This window comes from Carettochelys insculpta, chromosome 13 (genome assembly GCF_033958435.1).
Source record: "Carettochelys insculpta isolate YL-2023 chromosome 13, ASM3395843v1, whole genome shotgun sequence".
NCBI lineage: Eukaryota > Metazoa > Chordata > Testudines > Carettochelyidae > Carettochelys > Carettochelys insculpta.
In genome coordinates, this window is record NC_134149.1 from 21,031,335 (window position 1) to 21,051,929 (window position 20,595).

Genomic DNA, 20,595 nt, shown 5'->3' on the forward strand with positions numbered 1-20,595 from the left:
AAATATTCCGTCCTATAATGATGGCAGCAGAATTGTTGGCTCTAAGCTGTTTTTAAAAAATCACACTGCATCTCCCAGAGTCATGGTAACTGCAAATATAACAGTTGTTACATGCCTATTATTTGCCTTCTTGTGCTTTGATCTTTAGGGCAGTGGTGGGCAACATGTAAGCCACACACAGACCTTCAGGGTAATCCACCAGCAGGGCAGGAGACATGTTGCTTACATTGAGCATCCTCAGGCACAGCCCTTCACAGCTCCCAGGGGCTGTGGTTCACCATACCTAGTCAATAGTAAGTGCAAGAAGCAAAATAGACTGCAGTGATGTGTTGGCTCCCATTGGCTCTGAATGGCAAACTGCGGCCTGTGGGAACTGGGAGGGGGGGGGTGGGGGGGCTGTACCTGCAGCCACCCTGGCTACATCAACACTAGAGGGTTTTGTCAGCAAAACTCATGGAGCATCTACACACAAAATTTCTTTTGTCAACAATCTGTCGACAAAACCCAGCACTTCCAGTGACAGTGTTCTGCTTCTCCGCCATGAGGAGTAAAGCTTTTGTTTACAGTTTCCATCAGCAAAAGCTATGTAGACCTGCGGTGTCCAATGCACTCTGTGTTCGCCACATGGGGTTAACAGGTCAGCGGGATGTGGCAAAATGATGCTCAGGAGAGCTGCATATGTGAGGCGCCCCTCCAAGTGCTCCATGCATGCACTCCACCACATGGTGAGACAAGCGCATGGCAGCAGCAGTGGAGGTGGCTCTGAGCTGCAGGCTCCTGTAGCCTGATGCAATTTGTGCAGCGGTGACTCGAGCCGCAGGGTTCTTGCACAGCTCGTGGGTCAGTGAAGCCGTGCAGCAGCTCCAGTGAGTAACCTGGGGTGCAGTAGCCGATTCCTGGCTTAGGGGTGAGGCACATGGGGTGATCTATTCAATTTCTTTTGAACATTGCTGGTATAGACGCGCCGGGGGGCCCTCTGTCGACAGACAGGGCTTGCAGTTCACTGGGCAAAGCTGTTTGCTGAGCTTCCAGTTGGCCGTTCTCTCTCAAGAGCAGCCGGACAGTCTGACCATTCTCTGTCCACAGAGCGGATTGCTCTTTCAATCTGCTTTTGTGCATGGATGTGATCTGTTGGCTGAAGTTTTGCAGGAAGATCTCTTCCGACAGTAACTTCTGGCGACAGATTGTTGTAGTGTACACGTAGCCAATGTAAATAAATTGTCTATCAGCCTGCCAGGGAATTACCCACGTGTTGCCCACCGCTGCTTTAGGAGGTCATGTTCTCAAGCTTTTCTCTCAACAGCAAACACTAGAGTCTTTTTTAAATGAATGGAAGCTGAGATTCTGACGTGAGCTTGGGTTAACAAAACCACTGAATATTTTGAGAGTTGTGGTACCATGAGAGTTGATGATACCATGATGGTAATAAAATTGGTATTAATACAAAGAGCAAGAGCAGCAATGTTTGTATGGCACTGCATGTTTATCGGTGAATGAATTCTGTGCTCTTTCACCCTTTAAATTCTTCTTGGGTAGATTAAAAAGAAAAGAAACACTTCTAGGTACAGACCAGTTAGTCAACACCTGCAGTCACTTGGACACATTGCCTGTCACCACTGATTTTACATTGAATCGGAAGTGCAAGACAATGGGTAATAATGACTAACTTTAGGGTTGTATTGTCAAGTTACAAGAACAGTAGTTCACAAGACACCATTACTGATAGGGATTCTCGCTGTTGGTATTCCTGAGTTTGAATTAGATGATTTATCTGGTCTTATGTTGACATAGTTGGGTCCACAGGGAATGCAATTTAGTATGAGTTTGAGAAGAGTTGCAGGGGGGTGGTTCTGCTATTTGCATCTTGTTATGTCTACACAGCTGCAGTAGCAGTGGGGAACATGGGTAAATGAGCAGGGGATGTAGCCTTAGATGCAAACAGCGACTTGTTCTAATGACAGATATATTTGCGGCTCCTGCTAGCATGCCAGTTCCAGGATGGGATTAATTTGGGGAATTTTTGTGGTGCACAGAGCGTCACACTATCCCAGATTGTTGACTGAGCTCTTTTTTTCGATAATTGTTGAGTGTCAAATGTGGAGTTGAAGCTGTAGCTCATATTTTCAGATGCCATGGTGGTGGGTTCATAAATATAAATATAAAATTGAGACCTCAATGACATTTCATGTTGATGGACTCTGAATCATATTTAAAGTGCTTTCCATTTAAATTAAATAAAGGATAGTGTTGCTCTGCCATGCAGACCAATTTGCGTTTGTCTCTTTATCTAACCTAGGCACTTGCCATCAGTGACCCAACTCATAAGAACAATCAGTGCTGTGTGCAGTAGATTGCTTTGCGCAGTATTACTGAAAAGGCTAAAGTGGTGATTAATAAATTTGTAGGCAAGTTTAAAATAATAGAATCCGTGCAGTTGTATTTAACATTTCGACAGCACTTTGTGTCAGGATGTCTAGGTACACTCCATGATGGTAATTAAGTGCTTATGTCCCATTTATAAGGGCTTGGGTCCTGTTTGTAAGCACCACTGCAGTCCTTAAAATTTCTGCTTGACTGCCACCTAACTTAATATATGCCCAAACTCACGCAGCCTCTCTGGGCATGTGCATTGCAGCCTTTCTCTAGGTTCCAGAGGTAGAGAAGATGAGTGCCCCAACCATCAGACTGTGGAATATCCTGATGTGGGTCTTCCTTGGTCTCTCCAGTTGAAGGCATTTCACTTTAAACAGTGGATTAATTAAATAGTAATTGGGCCAAAGAAAGAGTTAGATTGAGTCCATAGCCCAGTAACTAGAGCACTCACCTGGAGGAAAGCAACAGCAGCAGCTGCACCGACAGAGCCAAAACAGTTCCCTTGCCCCTACTGTGAATGCCCATGCCGTTCAAGGCTTGGACTCCTCAGCCATATGTGAGTCCACAACCGATGAGCCTGTGCAAACTCAAGACGTCATCATCGGACACAACAGACTGCCAAGGAGAAGATAGCATGCTACTGTCACTGCAGCTATTGCTGCCTGTTTTGGATACGAAGCCATGCTTGGTGGCGGGTGTGGTTTCAGTGACTGGCTGGTGTATGCTGCCACAGGATGACAATGATAGCACAAGAGTATGCAAAAAGTGTGACTATTTTCCCATGTCGAGGAGGGAAAAGAGCAAACTGTTGCAATACCAAGGCTGTGGCCACACTTGACCAAAACTTTAAAATGGCCATGCTAATGGCCAAATCGAAGAATACTAATGAGGTGCTGAACTGAATATTCAACTCTTCATTAGCATTAGCACGCTGCCCATCTGTGGCACTTCGAACGTGCTGCTTTCGAATGTCTGTGGCTATATGGGGGTCCTTTTCGAAAGACCCTGCACATTTCAAAATCCCCTTATTCCTCTCAGCTGAGAGGAATGTCCTTTCAAAAAGGACCCCTGTGTAGCTACGGCCAAAGCTTCCACTCTCACTAAAGCAAAACCCTGAGCTTACAGTGCCAGGAAGTGTCCTATGGTGGGCATCAAAATGAATTTCAGTAGGAGCCAAGCAGCAGTTGAGTAATGCTCGAGAGCTCTTGTAATACAGATTTTCAAAGAAAGGGGAAGGGGATATTGCATATTCAAATGTGAGTAAGTGTCCAAACATAGACATGATAAATTTTGCTGTATTTTTATTCTGTAAACATCTGATTACTTAGCTGATTTCAAATAGCCTAGTGTGACTCTGATGTGCCAGACAGAATGATATTAACAAAAGCCAGGTGCATCAACATGAGCAGTACACCTCAGTTTCTATTCTAATATGTATTTTCCATTTGGACTGGTTGAAAGATGCTCATAGTAGTCAGTGGTTCTCTGTCAGACACAGAGGGTGTATCTGTTGAGGTCCTGCAGCAGTCAATCCTAGGTCAAGGGCTGTTCAATATTTTCATTAATTATTTGGATTATGAAATGGAGACAGTGCTTCTAAAAGTTGTGGATGCATCCAAAGTGGGAGGGATTGCAAGTGATTTAGAAGACGGGATTAGAGTTCGGAATGGCCTGCTCTGGTGTCACCAAGACAAAATTCAATAAAACCAAGCGCAGATCCACTACGCTTAAGGAAAAATCAGATGCGCCAGGGTGGATGAAAATTGATGAGTCAGAAAAAAAAATGTCCTGTGTGATCTTATAACCTCAGTTTCCCAGGCGGAGTGAGTGTAGTGTCCAAAGTATTTGCCGTACTTGTAACCAGGCTCAAAAACACTAACATTTCTGTAACAGAGGTTTTTCAATCTTCTTTCCACTCCAAAAAGAGGGAGAGAGGAGACAAATTTGGAAATGAAGGAAGAGGAAGAAGTATCTGCTAAAATGGCAGGATCTTTTTGGGCTTCAGTTTCTTTGACAAAAATGTATTTGTAGCTGATGCCACTTGTGCTTTTCCCAAGAATGTGTGGTGTTTGTCCACCACCAAGGCTCAGCGTCACAGCCTTTAACTACAAGCTGAGAATAGAGTAGATCTCCTTTTACAGCTTGCCAGTTTTGCCACTCCTTAATACAGACTTGATGGGTCGCTTTTCGACCTTCGTCATCTGAATGCTAAAACCAGGATGCTTGAGAGACTCATCCTTGAAGCCCTTTTTGCTGACAACTGTGCACTGATGGCGTACAAGGAATCTGAGTTCCAGCTCATCGTCAAAAAATTTGCTGATGCCACTCGCCTCTTTGGTGTGACCATCAGCCTAGGAGAGACCGAGGTACTGTTGCAACCTGCTCCAGGATCTGCTGCTCTCCCCGCTTCAATCTTTATTGAAGGAACAGAGTTAAAAACAGTAGAGGAGTTCAAGTACCTTGGCAGTGTGATAGCCAATGATGGCTCCCTTGACAAAAGAAATCAATGCCAGAATCTGCCAGGCTAGCCAGGCACTAGGAAGTCTGAGAGTGCAAGTATTGAATCAGCCCAATAGCCAACAGTACACTAAAATGAAAGTGTACAAGACTGTAGTCCTAACCAGTCTCGTGTATGGCTGTGAGACCTGGACCTTGTACAGAAAACATATAAAACTGCTGGAGCACTTCCACACACGCAGCCTGAGGTCAATACCGCGCGTTCGGTGGCAGGACAGAGTTATGAACCTGGAAGTCCTGGACAGAGCAGGAACCACGGACATTGAAGCCATGATTCTGAAAGCCCAGCTTCACTGGACAGGGCATGTCATACGAATGGAGGAGTCAAGAATCCAACCTGAGTTGAGTTAAGCAACTCCTGTACAGTGAACTCTCCCAGGGCAAAAGGAATCAAGGTAGGCCTCGCAAGAGGTATAAAGACTGCGTGAAGGCCAACATTGCTCATGCTGGTTTAAAACCAGATCAGCTAGAGCAGCATGCAAAAGACTAAACAGGCTGGTGTGTTCTTGTACGACCCGCGTATGACAACTTTGAAGAGCAGCCATGCGTACGCCTCATTGATTCTCGTGAGAGGAAGAAAGCAACAGCGGGAGCCTCACCAACAGAGCCAGGACAATTCCCTTGCCCCCACTGTGAATGCCCATGCCGTTCAAAGCTTGGACTCCTCAGCAACACAGGAGTCCACAACCAATGAGCCTGTGCAAGCTCAAGACGTCATTGTCGGATACAACGGACTACCTACAAATCAACCTGGGGAGGCAGCTATTGGGCAACACAAAGCTGGTGTCCTCGCCTCCTTCACTCAGAGTAGCTGTTGAGTAGGTTGATTGGGTATCCTGATTTTACAGGGGCAGTTCTGATATTTGGGGCTTTTTTTTATATATGTGCCTATTACTTGCTCCCACTGCTCCCTTCCCAATTTTTTGCATTTGCTATCTGGTCACCCTGTTGAGCATTGTATTTCTCCGCCCCGCAGGTTGAAGCAGTGAGCTCCGTCCTGCCCATGTAATCCAGATTGCAGCTAGATGGATCAAACTGTTGTCTCCTGTGTCTATTGATTGGCCTGACTGGCTCGGCCATGACTGTCTACTTTAATTTTACATTGATGTAAAATTGATTATGCATTCCTTGGCCTTAATAAACAAGATAACCAGTGTAGAAATAAAAGCAGCTGGAAACTATCTGAAAACAGGTATAACAGTAGTAAATAAGATGTTATGTGGACAGGCTGTTAGAGGAGCCCTGATTATTTTGCAGGCATCAATGCCATTGGGACTTCTGAGAAAAATTATAATTTGTAGGATTGGAAAGTACCATGTAACTAAGGTGTTTGAACATTTTATTATGGAGACTTTTCAAGTGAATAAATGAAAAGAAATGCTTTCCCAGGTGTAGCACTATGTGCAAGTGTGGTTTAATGAGCAAATTTGGAAATCATTTATTTTTGATCTGTAGCATATTGAAATTTTTTTTTTAAGTTTGATTTTGTTTCAGAAGAAAATTATAGACTGCTTTGGAATTTCATTTGCTGCATAAACCATATACTTGTTTTCTTCTTTTTCAGTGACTCTAACCAATCCTGTAGAAAAAGGTAGGTGACTCGTATTAAATACCTTGGCATGTGGTCCACCCTCCCAATAGTGCATGGATGTCTATTTTAAAGACAGCAATTGAAAATATTTTTTCAGTATTTATAAGGATTAGCTCTCAAGGGAAGGTAGAGAAGGGGGATTCACACTGAATCTCCAAATAGCAGCGTCTTTCACTTCAGTAACTAGAAAATTCAAAGGCAAACTTTTCTACTCTCCAGCAGACTACAACCAATAACTTCTTGTAGAATTCCATTAAACCATCATACTCTTACAGTATTCCTCTCCCCTGATTTCCAGGCTGTATACAGCGTGCATCAAGAAAAGTGTTCTTACGTCTCTCTGATATTGAAAGGTGCCAATTGGAAGTCCTGTTTATTCTCAGAACAAGGACAACGTGGGCAACAGGGCATGCTCCCCAACACCTTCACACACAGTATCCTACTTTTCCTGTAAACATACTGTCTTAAACCAAGAGTCTCAAATTCATGGTCTGTGGCCACAATCCAGCCTGGCAGTCCTGGCCAGGAGGAGGTGGGGGGCATGTCCGTCCCAATCCCCCAAGCCCACTCCACATCGCCCTGTCCTCTGAGGGAGCTGGATAGCAGTAGGGGTGTTTCAGCTCCATGAGGGATGGGGAGGAGTGTGAATGGAGTGCAAATCGGGCAATTTGCATACGTCGAAAATGCTGGGAGGAATGTGGAAGAGCAAGGGGTTCCAGTGCCCTAGTGTGTGATAGGTGCAAGGGGGAGGGAACAGCCAGGGGGTCCATGGGCTGCAGGTGGAGCCCCAGTGGTGTGGCCCCCAGGCCAGAGGGTGACTACCATTGCTTTAGATGAATTGTGACTCGTGGCCTAGGAGTGAAAGGTTTTATGTCCCGTTCCTAGTTCACCACTGCACTCTCCTTGTTGGCTTGCACCTTTTCCATGTTCCGCCAGTAATGTGAAAGTGTGTCTCGTGAAGGTCACTTAATAAATCAGGCAAGATTAGAGCTACCGTTGGCACATACTGTCAGTCAGGTAAATTCAATCCCCATGAAAGGGGGTCAATGTGAGTTTTGCCATTGGGCCTTTTGAGTCAGATTCTCTGTGCTGCTCCATCTCTTTCATGCTACTTTAATAGTATAAAGGACATGCAGTCTGGCACTGTGTCCCTTGCTAGAGATGTCCAAAGCCTGGCAGAGTCCCCAGCAGGTGTACAGCTGGCATGCATAGCTCTCACGCAGCCCAACCCAGGGGATGGGGGGTTAGTAGCCGGTTTGGTGATTCTTGTGTGGCAGACTGGCCCTTGGGAACCTATGTCAGCCAGTACATACAAGCATCCAAAGCAGAGAACTGGTGATCTGTAACTCACTCCTGATGCCCCGTTCTTCCGGTGTTGCACTAAGCAAATTCTCTTTTCAGCAAAGTACTGTGCCAGCAACTTCAGTCAGGTGAGAGCAAACTTTTTACATCGGGCCCCACTTTTCATCCCTGCAATGAGCAGGGCCACTCCCTCAACCTGTCTAATGTCATCGAAACTGATGGAAATTTCAGTTATGTTCATATTTTAAAAAAAAAAAACTTTCAGCACCTATACGGAAATAAGTATGTAGAATATCGAAGCTTTATTAATCAGTATATGAATGTAAATATGCAGACATAAAAACAGTAACATATCTCAACGGTATAATGAGATGGATGAGCCTGAGACCCAGCAGCTGATCGTGCTGTGCCCCGCTTATGAAATTTTATGCCCTCGAGGGGTCTCACCCTCCACTTTGCTCACCCCTCGTCACAGAGGAAATGTCAGTTAATGATGATTCAGCAAACTGTATTCAGCATGTGTGCATACCATGTGTATTATTGGTATGCACAGAAAATCCTACATTCCTTCTGAAAGTACTGTGTACTAGGTCTAGATGTACAGTGAATGATACACTGGAAAGATCAGTAATGCATCCAAACAAGGCACTCTGTCTATAAAAGTGGGCAACATGTACGCTTCAGAGGAAGGTGCAATCTCATACAGTAAAACCCTGAGTTATGTGGGGGATGCATTCCTCGCAACCCCCATGTAACTCAAATTTTGCAGAAGTTGGAGGAGGGGGACCCATCCCTCTTCCTCCAAGCTCCTGGGATCCTGGAGCCAGGAGCAGCAGTGCCTGGTCGCTTTCCAGGCTCCTGCTCAGCCACAGGGAGCTGGGAGCCAGGCGCAGCAACACTTGGTCAGTTTCCTGGGTCTCCACTGCTTGCAGGAGCTGGGAAACTGACCAGGTGCTGCTGTGCCTGCCTCCTGGCTCCACAGGGCTGAGGGGTTTCTCCCTCCTCTTGCAAGCCCCCAGGAGGCAGGCAAAGCAGCATCTCGTCAGTTTCTCGAATCCCTGCTGCTTGCAGAGCCAGGAAACTGACCAGGGTGCTGCTTTGCCTAGCTCCCAGCTCCCTGGGGCTGAGGGGCTTCTCTCCCTCCTCCCAGCAGCAATGTCCCTCTGGCTTCCGCCAGCTCAACAAAACCAGGGGGAAGCCATGGGGCTGGTCCTTTCAGCTCTCCACGGCCGAGTCCAAGTGCTGGAGTCAGGGAGCACTAAAAGGAGCAGCTCCATGGCTTCCCCCAACTTCACCCAGCCGTGACCCCTACCCCAGGCTCCAGCCACCCAGTTCCCTGAGCTGGGGGAAGTAGGCATTTGGAGCCCAGGATTTTGACATTCACGCTAGTATGATTAATGTGTATATCAAAATCCTGTAAAGCGGGGGTTTACTGTATTGCACAGAATTGTGCAAACAAGCTGTGTGAAGAAAGATGATCATGTGGTCTTGGAACAAGGCCAGAAATCAGGAGTCCTGTGTTCTGTTCCCAGAAATGCAATAGACTTCTGCTTGGTAATATTTTTTGAGTTTTTTTTTCATTAGTGTGCCCAGAGGCAGTACAATGAGCACACTTCAAATAAACAAACTTAAGATAATAATAATATATACCCTCCCTACATGGATAATTTATTCACATTGAAAGGGCCAAATTTTCAAGTCTGTTCTCAGCCTTTACAGTAGCGAAATTTCTACGAAATCTGAGTAAGGAATCAGGATTTCCTTGGATTATAACCTTCTGATTATTCCTGCGGTGGTCATTCTAATTCTGAGTTCAACATAATAAAATGTAATGCGTCTTTTTCCCTATTTAGGTGACACTCTCGTAAATAAAGCTCTCTAGTGACTGCAGATGTAATGGTAGTTAATAGCGTAGTGAGTTTGAGCATTTAAAAAGATATCCGAGCTCTCTTCAAAGATGATGTAAACCTCCCCTTGCCCTTCTGCACATCTTCATAGGTCTCATATCAATGTCCTCATGTCCTCCCAAATTCTTTCAAATAAAGAAATTTGTATATAAAAATAAGATTCTCCAAAGAAGCTTGTCTTTCATATGATAATTACATCTCTTATAAATTAGAACCCTGCCCCACAGCTGTGATTGTTTCCATTTTCCATACCTGCTCAAAATAAATGTTCTCCTGTTTTGTTTTTTCACATGAGCGTTGTCAGCTGTAGTTGAGGGTTCATAAATATTTGATCTTTCCAGTGATATAAAATTCCATGCAAGCATAATATTTTTAAAATGAAGCACTCTGAGCAGTGAAGGGTATCCTGCAACTGTTTCTGCTTATGATTCATTACTTTTTTTCTTCTCTTAGTGGTCTACCTCATAGTATTCCACATCCTGTTTGTGCTCTTTGTGTGGACATACTGGAAATCTATTTTTACTCTCCCACTGCCGCCAGATAAAAAGGTAAGGGCCTGAGTTGTTTTCAAGCACTGCCAGCCTAAAACAAAGAGAAAAAAGCAAAGTTAAAGGGAGAATTCAAGAAATCCATCTGCACTACTGGCCTGGGTCAACTGTTCCATCTGCCTGGTTAGATGGAAAGGTGTCCATGGCTGTCCATAAAAAAGAGTGCAGTTGAACCATTCAGAAAATTGTTTAAATTAAGCTGTGTAGGGAGCTTAAAGCAGGCATGATGTTGCTTTATTTTCAGGTGTTTCAGGAGCTAACAGGATTTTAAATGGTTGAGGAACAGGATTCGTTATTGATTACATATTTTAATGTCTTCCATCCCTAATCATTTAACGAATCCTGAGGTTCTTTGAGTGGGGGCTCATGTGCATTCCAGAGTAGGTGTGCACTGGCTCATGCCTGATTGCCAGAAAGCTTTTTGCGTTAGCCAGTAGCCATCGGGTCGGAGTGGTGCCAATATGATGACCGATGTATGCAGTGTTAATCCGCCCCCACTCTCCCCAGTTCCTTCTTGTCACGCTGTCAGTTGCTGGAGGTCTCTTCTCTCTCTCTAGTTTTTTGCTAGTAGCCTTTGTTTATAGTGTAAATAGTTTGTAATTAGCAAAACAAAAAAACAGTCAAGTAGCACTTTCAAGACTAACAAAATAATTTATTAGGTGAGCTTTCGTGGGACAGACCCACTTCTTCAGACCATAGCCATACCAGAACAGACTCAGTATTGAGTCGGTTCTGGTATGGCTATGGTCTGAAGAAGTGGGTCTGTCCCATCAAAGCTCACTTAATAAATTATTTTGTTAGTCTTGAAAGTGCTACTTTACTGATTTTTTTGTTTTGATAGTATATAGACTTAACACAGCTTTCTCTCTGTTACTATTCAACATGCAAGTTTGTAATTAGGTGTAAATACTTCATAGTGTTTAGTAGTTACTGTTCCATTGTGAAAGCCAAGGCAGGAGATTCTTCTCCTCTTAGTACCACAGCGCCAGGGGATACCTGGCTCTCTAGGTTTTAAAAACAGCTGTAAAAGACTCTCAGCGCCATGAACATTCACAGGCACCTAGTGCCCCAAGGCATCATAAAAGCCAGCCTCTGGTGCCTCAGAAGAAAAAGACGCATGCTAGGGGCCGATCCCCTGCAGGGGCAAAGCACCAGGATGTCTTCAAGGTTTCTGCTCTGCCACTCCATGGTCTAAAGCACAGGGTGCATGCGTCGACGCTAATATGAGGTAGAAGCCCGCATTCACCTGAACTGCCCTTGACTCCAGAGGTATTTAGCGTGGTGCAGGGCTTACGGTAGATAACAGTGCTGGGCCCATTGCTGCCAGAGGAAAGTATTCCCGTGCATGAGGTGCTGCCCATGATATCGACACCAACCCAGCGTGCCACGCAGGTGCCTTCTCTGTTGACGTCTTCGTTGTCTTTTCTGGTGTTGGAGCAGTTAACAGCCTAGGGCACTGACGACAGTTCTGTTCCACATACCTTGTTCAGCAGCAGTGGCACGGGCACCGATCCAGCAGGGGTCAGTGCAGGCTCTGGAACCTATGGTGCCGCCATGGTTTTCCACATCAGAGTCAGCGTCTTAATCTGACTCCTATTACTCCAGCTCGGCGCAGAGTGGGAGCACACGATCATCGCACCGTAACCGTCATAGACGTGGCAGCTCAGACAATGACAGGTGGCCACCAGCCATACAGGGAGCAATGCAGTGTCCCTTTTGGACCTGTTGGGCATTTCATAAAATGCAGGCGCAGGATGTAGGACTTCTGTCTTGGGTGCCGGGAGCTCCCCAGGTGCCGTGCTTGGCACTGTCAGCATCGCTGGGTGCACCGCCACCAGAACAGCTGCATGATCCACCCTGCAGGTTGGAGGCTTCCTCATTGGTGACGCAGCATCACTGCTCCCAATGTTGTTGGCATCAGCAGGGCCGCCGTCTCTTCCATTATGGGCACCTCCTTCATCGACCCTAGGGCCTCTGGCACCATTGTTGATGGTACCGCCAGACCAGCTGCCAAGCCAGGTGTCCTCCCAAAATGTGACTTCAGTGCAGTCTGCCCAGTGCTGAGTGCGTTACCATTGATGTCAGACACAATGTCTCAGATACAGCAGGCGCTATCAGGGCTGCGAGGGGGTGGGGACGGACATCGGCCTGCCAGTTTTACTGTTACAAATGGATGTGGTGGGCATTTCCTCCTCCTCTTCCCTGGATGAGGCAGTGGCTGGGGCCTCAGCATCCCCGGTTCTGGAGGATGGCAGGGCTTTTCAGCATTTATTGTGCCATGTGGCCAAAGGCCTGGGTGTCCAGACAGAGGAGTTAGAGATGAGACAGACCCTGTAACGGCCGTCCTATCTTCCTCAGGTCCAAAGAGGGGGGCCCTGCCCATCATTAAAACAATTGCCAATATGGCAAAAAAGGTTTGGCAAATGCCAGTCTCCTCCTCACCTATGGCATGGAGGAATGAAAGACATTATTTTGTCCCCTCCCAGAGACACTAACATCTTTTTGCTCACCCGTCCCCCAGCTCCCTAGTGGTTGATGCAGTGAACCTTAGGGAGAGACAGTTTCCAGGGGCCCTCCCCAAAGAATAGAGAAGCCAAATGCCTGGACCATTATGGCAGGAAGTTCACTTACAAAAATATAAATTTATATCAGTGGAATACTCCAGAGTTGATCTTAGTGTAGCTGAGAACAGAATTTGTCTCATAAAGAGCAACATACATGCAGCTCTTATTATCATTGTTATTATTATTTTAGTTATTTGAGGAAGAGAGAACGTCTAAAGCAACATGTAGTAGTGAAGCTAATATATCACACTGTGACCCTCATTTTGGTTTTGTATCTCTTAAGAGTGAACCAGTTAGTTTCCCAGTGTTTGCTGTGTCCAGGTGATTACGTGTCTGTTTATCTCATAAATAAAAGCCCTTCAAAGTGTGATTAATGTTTGTGCTTTGGCAGTGGTGGGGGGATAATGGCTTTTCCAACCTGGCCTGCATTTGAAATATTACCTCTAGTACATGTGGATAACTGGTTCTCTCATCACTTCTGCTTCTAGTTTCACATGTCCTATGCTGACAAAGAACGCTATGAAAATGAAGAGAGACCTGAGGTGCAGAGGCAGATTCTTGTTGAAATTGCAAGGAAGTTGCCAGTGTACACAAGAACGGGGAATGGAGGTCAGCCAAATAGAGGGCTTTGTTGATGTAAATCTAATTAATCATGCTAAGTATTGTACGCTGGCAATCCAGCTTATCCTGGCAAGTAATAGCAAACCCCAATGCCAAGACATACTGCTAAAGGACTCTGGTGCTGAGGACTTCAATGCTGAGGAAATAATGTTAATTTAGGAGGATTTTCTTCCTGGCTTCCTCCTCCAACTCTCCTGATTGGGGAAAATGAGAAATTCTTGAATACTTAACAATTTCCAAGTAGAGTGTTGGGTGCTTACTAGCCTTATGTTGTCTTCCTTTCTTTCTTTATAGTTTGGAGCCCATAGTTGGGTTCCCAAATTATACTAATTAATGTAGAATGATGGCATAGTTGGGAGACATTGGGGAGTGTTCCATCTCCCTCCCCCCAAAAAAACTACAAGGCTCAGGAAGGCTTGGAATTTGACCCATCCCCCCATATGGCCCATTGGCCTGAGTGAGGTTCCCCCCAACCTTGTAGCCGCCCCCAAAACACACACACACACACACACACACACACACACACACACACACACACACACACACACACACACACACACACACAGACAGACAGACAGACAGACAGACAGACAGACAGACAGAGTCTCTCTCCAAAGAGGATTTAGATGGAGAAAACACTGAACGACAGGGTCCCCGAATGCGGTCAACCATTACTGTCCCCCATCAACCTACGTCTGCACTCACATACATGCATGAAAATCCTGTTGAACCCTGTAGGAAGTCTATGGTTAATGTCACTGCAGCTTTCAGACATGTATGTTCTTTAGTCAACAATCTTAGGATCTGAGGTAAGCAACTTCTGCTCTAGACTGTTGTTTAAACAGTTTTTCAGAGCCCTAACACAAGTACATGTGTGTACACATGCACACGCCCTATTTCTTCATTTGTTTTGACTAACTGTGAGCTAGATGTACGTTTCCCATAACTCCAAACCCTATTATGAGCACCATTTATCGTTTTTTGCTTCAGGGCCTAAATCAACTGTAAAGTTGTATAGGAAACCAGTTATGGTGGAAAGGATGAGAACATGAACAGTGCTAAGAGTGTGTTCTCTTCTTGCTCATTATTTAACACTAACTACTAATACTAACACATATGTGTTTGATTTTAGCTATTCGATTCTGTGATCGATGCCAGCTGATCAAGCCTGACCGTTGTCATCACTGTTCTGTTTGTGCTGTGTAAGTTACAGGAACGTTTTGATACTGGTGAATTGAGCCACCGCTAAGCAACAAAAATGAGAGTTTCTTGAACATGTATTTATAACCACGGAGGGACCCAGAAGTTTTCCTGTGTTTAAGAACAGCCAAACAGTAAGGCTGCATTTACACTACAGCGATCTGTTGACAGACGTCGTCACAAGTGATCTTCCAACAAAACCTTTGTCAACAGATCATGTCCACACACAAAAGTGGATCGAAAAAGCGATCCACTCTGTCAATAGAGAGTGACTGGACTGCCCAGCCTGCTGTCAGCAGAACGACTGACTGGAACCACAGCAGACAGGGCTGCCTGGTGACCCAGAAGCCCTGTCGGTGGACGTAGGGCCCTACAGAGCATCCACATGGCCTTTTTGTCAACAGATTCTTTTGAGAAGGGCGTTCTGCCTCATGGGGGAGAGGCAGGAGGCTGTTGACAAAAGTGCTGAGTTCTGTCGAGACGCCCACAGGTTTTGTCGACAAAACCCTCTTGTGTAGAGGTAGCTTGAGGAGGAGACTGTCCAAAGGGCTTCTGCTAGGTCTTCTCTTGTAGTTGTGCACGTATGTGTGCCAGAACCTACATGCACGAAAGTGTTGGCATTTGCACTCCCAGAATGCTGTGTGTCCCTAATAAACTTGTCCCTATTAAGTTGTGTGGTACATTTCCCTACACTTGTGTCTGCTTGGCTGTGAATCTGATCTACTGGATTCCAATATATGCCAGTTTATGAAGAGCATTAGCCAGTCAGTGCACTCAATAATAATGTCATCTTTTTCAATATGTCAGGCCTTTGCCATGTACTGATAGCGCAAAGATTGTAACAAACCCAGGGCAGGAAACATCTTCATTTTATGTCTTATACGGCACCAAGGGCATCAGTAGTTCTCATAACAACAACAAACAGTCCCCCTTAAAATGGTGGCTGCCTTGTGAATGATGGAAAGATAGCAGTCACCTTATATATGTCTCTTTATAGAACTCCAACAGAAAACAGAAGACTTGTTGCTGACTTATAGTTGGTGGAATCCTTGTTTATAAGTCTGTTTAAGTTCCAAACATGAAGACCCTCAATGCTGTATTCTTTTTCTTTTTTTTTTCTTTTGCAGGTGTGTGTTAAAAATGGATCATCATTGCCCGTGGTATGTCTAGGATATTGATCTGTAACTTTCTGAAAGTGAAGGCTGTATAAAATGCAATTGTTAGTACAGGGTCTGCATGTCACTTTCTTTTGGCACAAAGGATGCATCTTTCTTTGTGTTGGCACCGTAAGAAATGACTGTCCTCTTAGAGCATTAATTTCTTTTGTGGAACAGATAAGGAACATTCCTATTCTATTAACTGCATGTTTAGAAGCTATTATAAACTAATCTACTCTTAAATTATTACCGATTTGTAAAGATGCCTCAACCTTTCATTTTGGATACATAATAATATGGGTGAGCAGTTAGTAATTGCTCCCACTAGTAGTATTTGCATGCAGTGTACACAGGAAATGCTGTCATTTGAGCCTATGTGATAATACCTGCAGAATAATGTATGAACAACTAAAGGTCTCACTTTGAAAGTTGGACCCCATGGACTTATTTCCCAGAAGCATCTGAGCTGAGATATTTGAGTTACTGTCATTGGGTATTCCCAGCTCTGCTGCTCTCCACTATTTACTAGAAGGGAGATCTCAGGAACCAGAGGCAAGACGGACAGGCGTGTGAAGCATGCTCTCATATTGTATTCCCAAATTTAGGAGGTTTTAAATTTGAACCCAGATTCAGATGTGAGTCTGCGTCACCACTGATTTAAACCTAGTGGAGAGATTTACACATGTAGAAAGAGGTTATAGGACTCTACCCCCAATGTGAATGGAGAATTATGTTTTACAACCATTTTGTACTCATTTTGCACATGTGGAAGTCATTGATGAATCAGGTCAAAATGGCCTATACACGCCAAATCAAAATGCCAATTCTGAACACCTTTAGAGTTTGGGATATTTGAAATCCAGATCCAGATATTAATTTTGCAGCACAACCCCCTCTCTATGACAAACCCTTGATGGGGCCAAATTGATTGAGCTCTGGTTTTTTTTAATGTTATCAAATGCATGTATCAGGCATTGCTTGGTATGACTTTTGCTTTCAGTTTAAATATAAAAGTAAACAAGAACTCAGTTACATTTCATTGTTAACACTAAGGGGAGCTGTTCATTGAACAGGTTATTTTGTAATATCAAGCACCTGAAAACTAAATTAAAAGTCACTATAATATTCTTTGTATTTGGACCACGAGTGCTGTAAGTATCCTGATTTCAATTTTGCTTTAATTCTCTAGGGTGAATAACTGCGTTGGATTTTCTAACTACAAATTCTTCCTGCTGTTTTTAATGTATTCTTTGTTGTATTGCATGTATATTGCTGCAACAGTCTTCAAGTATGTAATCAAGTATTGGACAGTAAGTTTTAGAATCATGGTACCTTCTTACGTATTTTATTACTCTTTTTGTGGCTTTAAATTCTGCTGTGTTACTCTTCCTGTGATATATTGGATTTCAGTACTAGTGGGCTGAAGGAAAAATGTGCTTCAGTTTTAGAAAAGTTTTGGCTGAAAAATGCTAAATCTGAGTAATTGTTTTCTGCAAATACTACCAAAGATTTGTATGAAGGGACACATTTTCAGCCAGTCTTTAGGATCCAGAACTTGCAGCCTAATTTTAGACACAAATACAAATGAGTATGATTAAAATATAGGACGGTGTAGATGTTGGAGAGAGAATGAAGGTAACTATAGCACACAGTGTCCCAGAACTGACCTGAGCAACATAGCACGGAAAGTCAGCGTTGCCAGTTGCAGCTTTAGAATAATTTTTTTAACCTTCCCTATATATCATGTAAAGGGAATGTAAATACTTGCAGAGAGATATATAAGAGAATCACTAAGGAATATCAATCATGTCTGGAGTGATCTTCAGGACTAATGAGGTAGAAGTATGAAGCAAGTCAGAATCTGTACATCTTTGTGGTGATCTTGCTACAGAATACGGTGAATCTTCCTATATCCACATGTTACTATTCTTGGGAACTACTGAAAAGTTATGTCATCCCATTTCTATCTGCTTATATTACCCCGGGGGGAGAGTTGTCTCCTGGGCAAATATTAGCAAGGTAATAACATTTGAAATGTATTAAGTGGCTACATAATCATCACATAGACATTTTCACTAGAATTACAGTAAATTATTAAGGGTGTGTCTACACTAGCTCCCTACTTCAAAATTTTGAGGAGTAAATGGACTTTGAAGTTGCCCAAGCACTTTGAAGTACCAGCAGGTGAGCTGCGGCTACACGCAGGCTGACACTTCAAAGTGTAACACTTTGAAGTTGCTGCAGAGGAGAATTAACTTAATTAAATGTTGCCTATGCACCGCAGCACTTCATTAATAATCTCCCAACATCCTGCTTATCATGCTCCCTTCAAAGTAGGGAGCTAGTGTAGACACAGCCTAATTGGAGTATATTTTTTCTGTGATTTAGGCTTTGTTTCCTATAATGCCCAGACCCACTTTCCAAACCTTTTCTGAATGCTTGCTCCTGTGGATCAAGTGAATTGTGTTAAGGGAGCAAGTGAGAGAAAGAGTAACACCAAAGTAGATTTAATTTAGTTTTCATGGTTTTACTTGCCTGGTTGTTTCCACAAGTCTAGTTTCTGCAGTACACCTACCCTCCTGTTCTCTTCTCTGAGAATATAAAGAGCTTTGTTATACTGTTGATCTACACACATTGATTTCAGTATATAGCATGTAAAAGAACTGCTTTGACATTCATTGTCTCCTTATAGCGATAGTGGACTGTCCACAGTCCATAGGTTGCATGCGTTTCTTCAGGGAAACCATTCATGGACCACTACACAGTTGTTTCTCTTATGTCCACGGGTTCACCCACCCACTGCTCTCATTGGCCGTGAACAGCAAACTGCAACCAATGGCAGCTCTGATTTCCTTGGCTTAAAAGTCAGACTGAAATAATGAGCACTACTTTATGTTACAGTAAACACTTTCATATCCAGCATTCTATCATCTGGAACTCTCAAATAACTGGCATTTTAACCCTGAGCAAATTTTAGTTGTTTTCCATACGTAAACTATAGTGAAAGTAAATACAAATAAATACAGCAAATGCAATGTAAGTTTACAGTATTAAATACTAATGTTGTTGGTAAATAAATTACTCTGCATACATTTTTGTTTGTTTCTTAATATCTAAACTTGTTTTTCTTTAGTGTTATGTATTTCGAGATATACCTCTCTGTTATCCAGAATATTTTAATATCTGGCAACAGCTGAATATGAAGGAGTTTACTGTACATTTGGTTTAAATGGAGGCAATGTCAGCTGACAAAACAGGAGATGGAGCATCAAGATGCTTCATTTTTAATGTCTCCTGTTGCTGCTGATTCACTTTTTGACTTTGGCCATGTCATTTTAGGGTAATAAACACCTGCAGCTGGCCCCTGTCAGCTGACTCAGGCTGTGGGGCTATAAAATTGCAGGTGGGTATTGGTGTGATCCAGCTGTGGGTGTTTTACTGCAGTGTAAACATACCTTTAATCTCTCTGGGCCTCAAGTTCCCAACAGGTGGTGCTGTAAACCTTAGCTCTGACCCAAACACCCCTGTGGGGCACTAAAGGGAATTAGTACATGTGATCAGGAAAGCAAAGGCGATATTTTGGACTTGCAAGGTGCAGGAAGGCATTTCCACGTTTGCTCGCTTGCAGGGGGCATGTACAGTCTGTCTCTAAATTGCAGGTGAAGTGCCAGAGGGGTCCTTGAGCTCACACGGTCTAATGTGAAAGGAAGCACTTTCAGCCACTTGTAAAATTTTCTTGGCTTTTACTAACTCTGTAGATAATACCTACTTGTACCTGCATTCCCAGTACAGCACTATCTCCAGATCTGAAGAAGTGGGTCTGCCCCACAAAAGCTTATCTCCTAGTAAATTATTTTGTTGTTCTTTAAAGTGCTGCATGACTGCTGTTTTTGCTTTATTAGGATACAGACTAACACAGCTACCTCTCTGTTACTACTTGTTGCTGTTATAACTGAGAAAGAGGGAGGTCAAATTTCTGAACTCTTTAGTTGGCACGTAGCTATTGGAAAAGATGGCAGCATATTAATATGAATCCAGGAAAATGTGAAGATTAAAGGAAACTGAGCAGAATGTGAACAGGCTTTTAAAGCACTTGTTATTGCCTGCCAAATTCACTGTGGGCATAGGAGACGCTTCCAATGCCCATATGGAGGACTCTGAAACATACTGGCCCTGTTCCATACAAAAAACTACTGTATTTCTGTGTTGGAAGTGAGGGGAGAAAAAGACAGATTGTTTCTTAATCTTATTTGTTCATTGAGGTGAAAGGTGTTTTTTTCTCTTCAAGTCTGAAACCTCCATCCTACTTATTCTTAGTAGATACAGAGTAACATCTGAGTCCTTTGGGTACCCCCATTTCTCCCTCTATTTGTCATGTCTCTTATCTTTTTTTCTTTTCTTTCTAGGACGAATTGACCAATGGACGTTCCAAGTTCCATGTGCTTTTCCTTCTTTTTGTAGCAGTCATGTTCTTTCTAAGCCTGATGTTTCTCTTTGGCTACCACTGCTGGCTTGTCAGTAGAAATAGGTCTACTTTAGGTAAGATTTAATGTTCTGAAAAAGCATGTGCTCTTCACCTCTATGTATACCAGCAAATATTTGAAAAAAGCATTTAAATGAAAAGATTTTTAATTCATACCTGCTGTGGGTTTTCCCCTTTATCTGACAAAAGCTCAGTTGAGGACTGTAAAATAGAAGGACCTGATCCTGTATATATTTATGTGTTACTTTACTCACCGAAGTCAGTGGGACTACCTAAAGTAAATTTACTTGTATGTGTGTTTGCTGGAGAGGTCCTAAAACAATATGTGAGTT

The 20,595-nt window shown here is 43.6% G+C and overlaps 1 protein-coding gene across 1 annotated transcript in view; it reads left to right on the top strand.

Moving 5' to 3' along the window:
- The window catches only part of ZDHHC15 (zDHHC palmitoyltransferase 15), a 36,564-nt gene that overhangs the window by 493 nt on the left and 15,476 nt on the right, over positions 1-20,595 (top strand). The window contains exons 2-8 of the mRNA XM_075007535.1: positions 6,455-6,481; positions 10,144-10,238; positions 13,291-13,411; positions 14,556-14,625; positions 15,751-15,783; positions 16,970-17,090; positions 20,187-20,319. Coding sequence (XP_074863636.1) covers positions 6,455-6,481; positions 10,144-10,238; positions 13,291-13,411; positions 14,556-14,625; positions 15,751-15,783; positions 16,970-17,090; positions 20,187-20,319 — 600 coding nt within the window. The remainder of the gene's footprint in view (positions 1-6,454; positions 6,482-10,143; positions 10,239-13,290; positions 13,412-14,555; positions 14,626-15,750; positions 15,784-16,969; positions 17,091-20,186; positions 20,320-20,595) is intronic.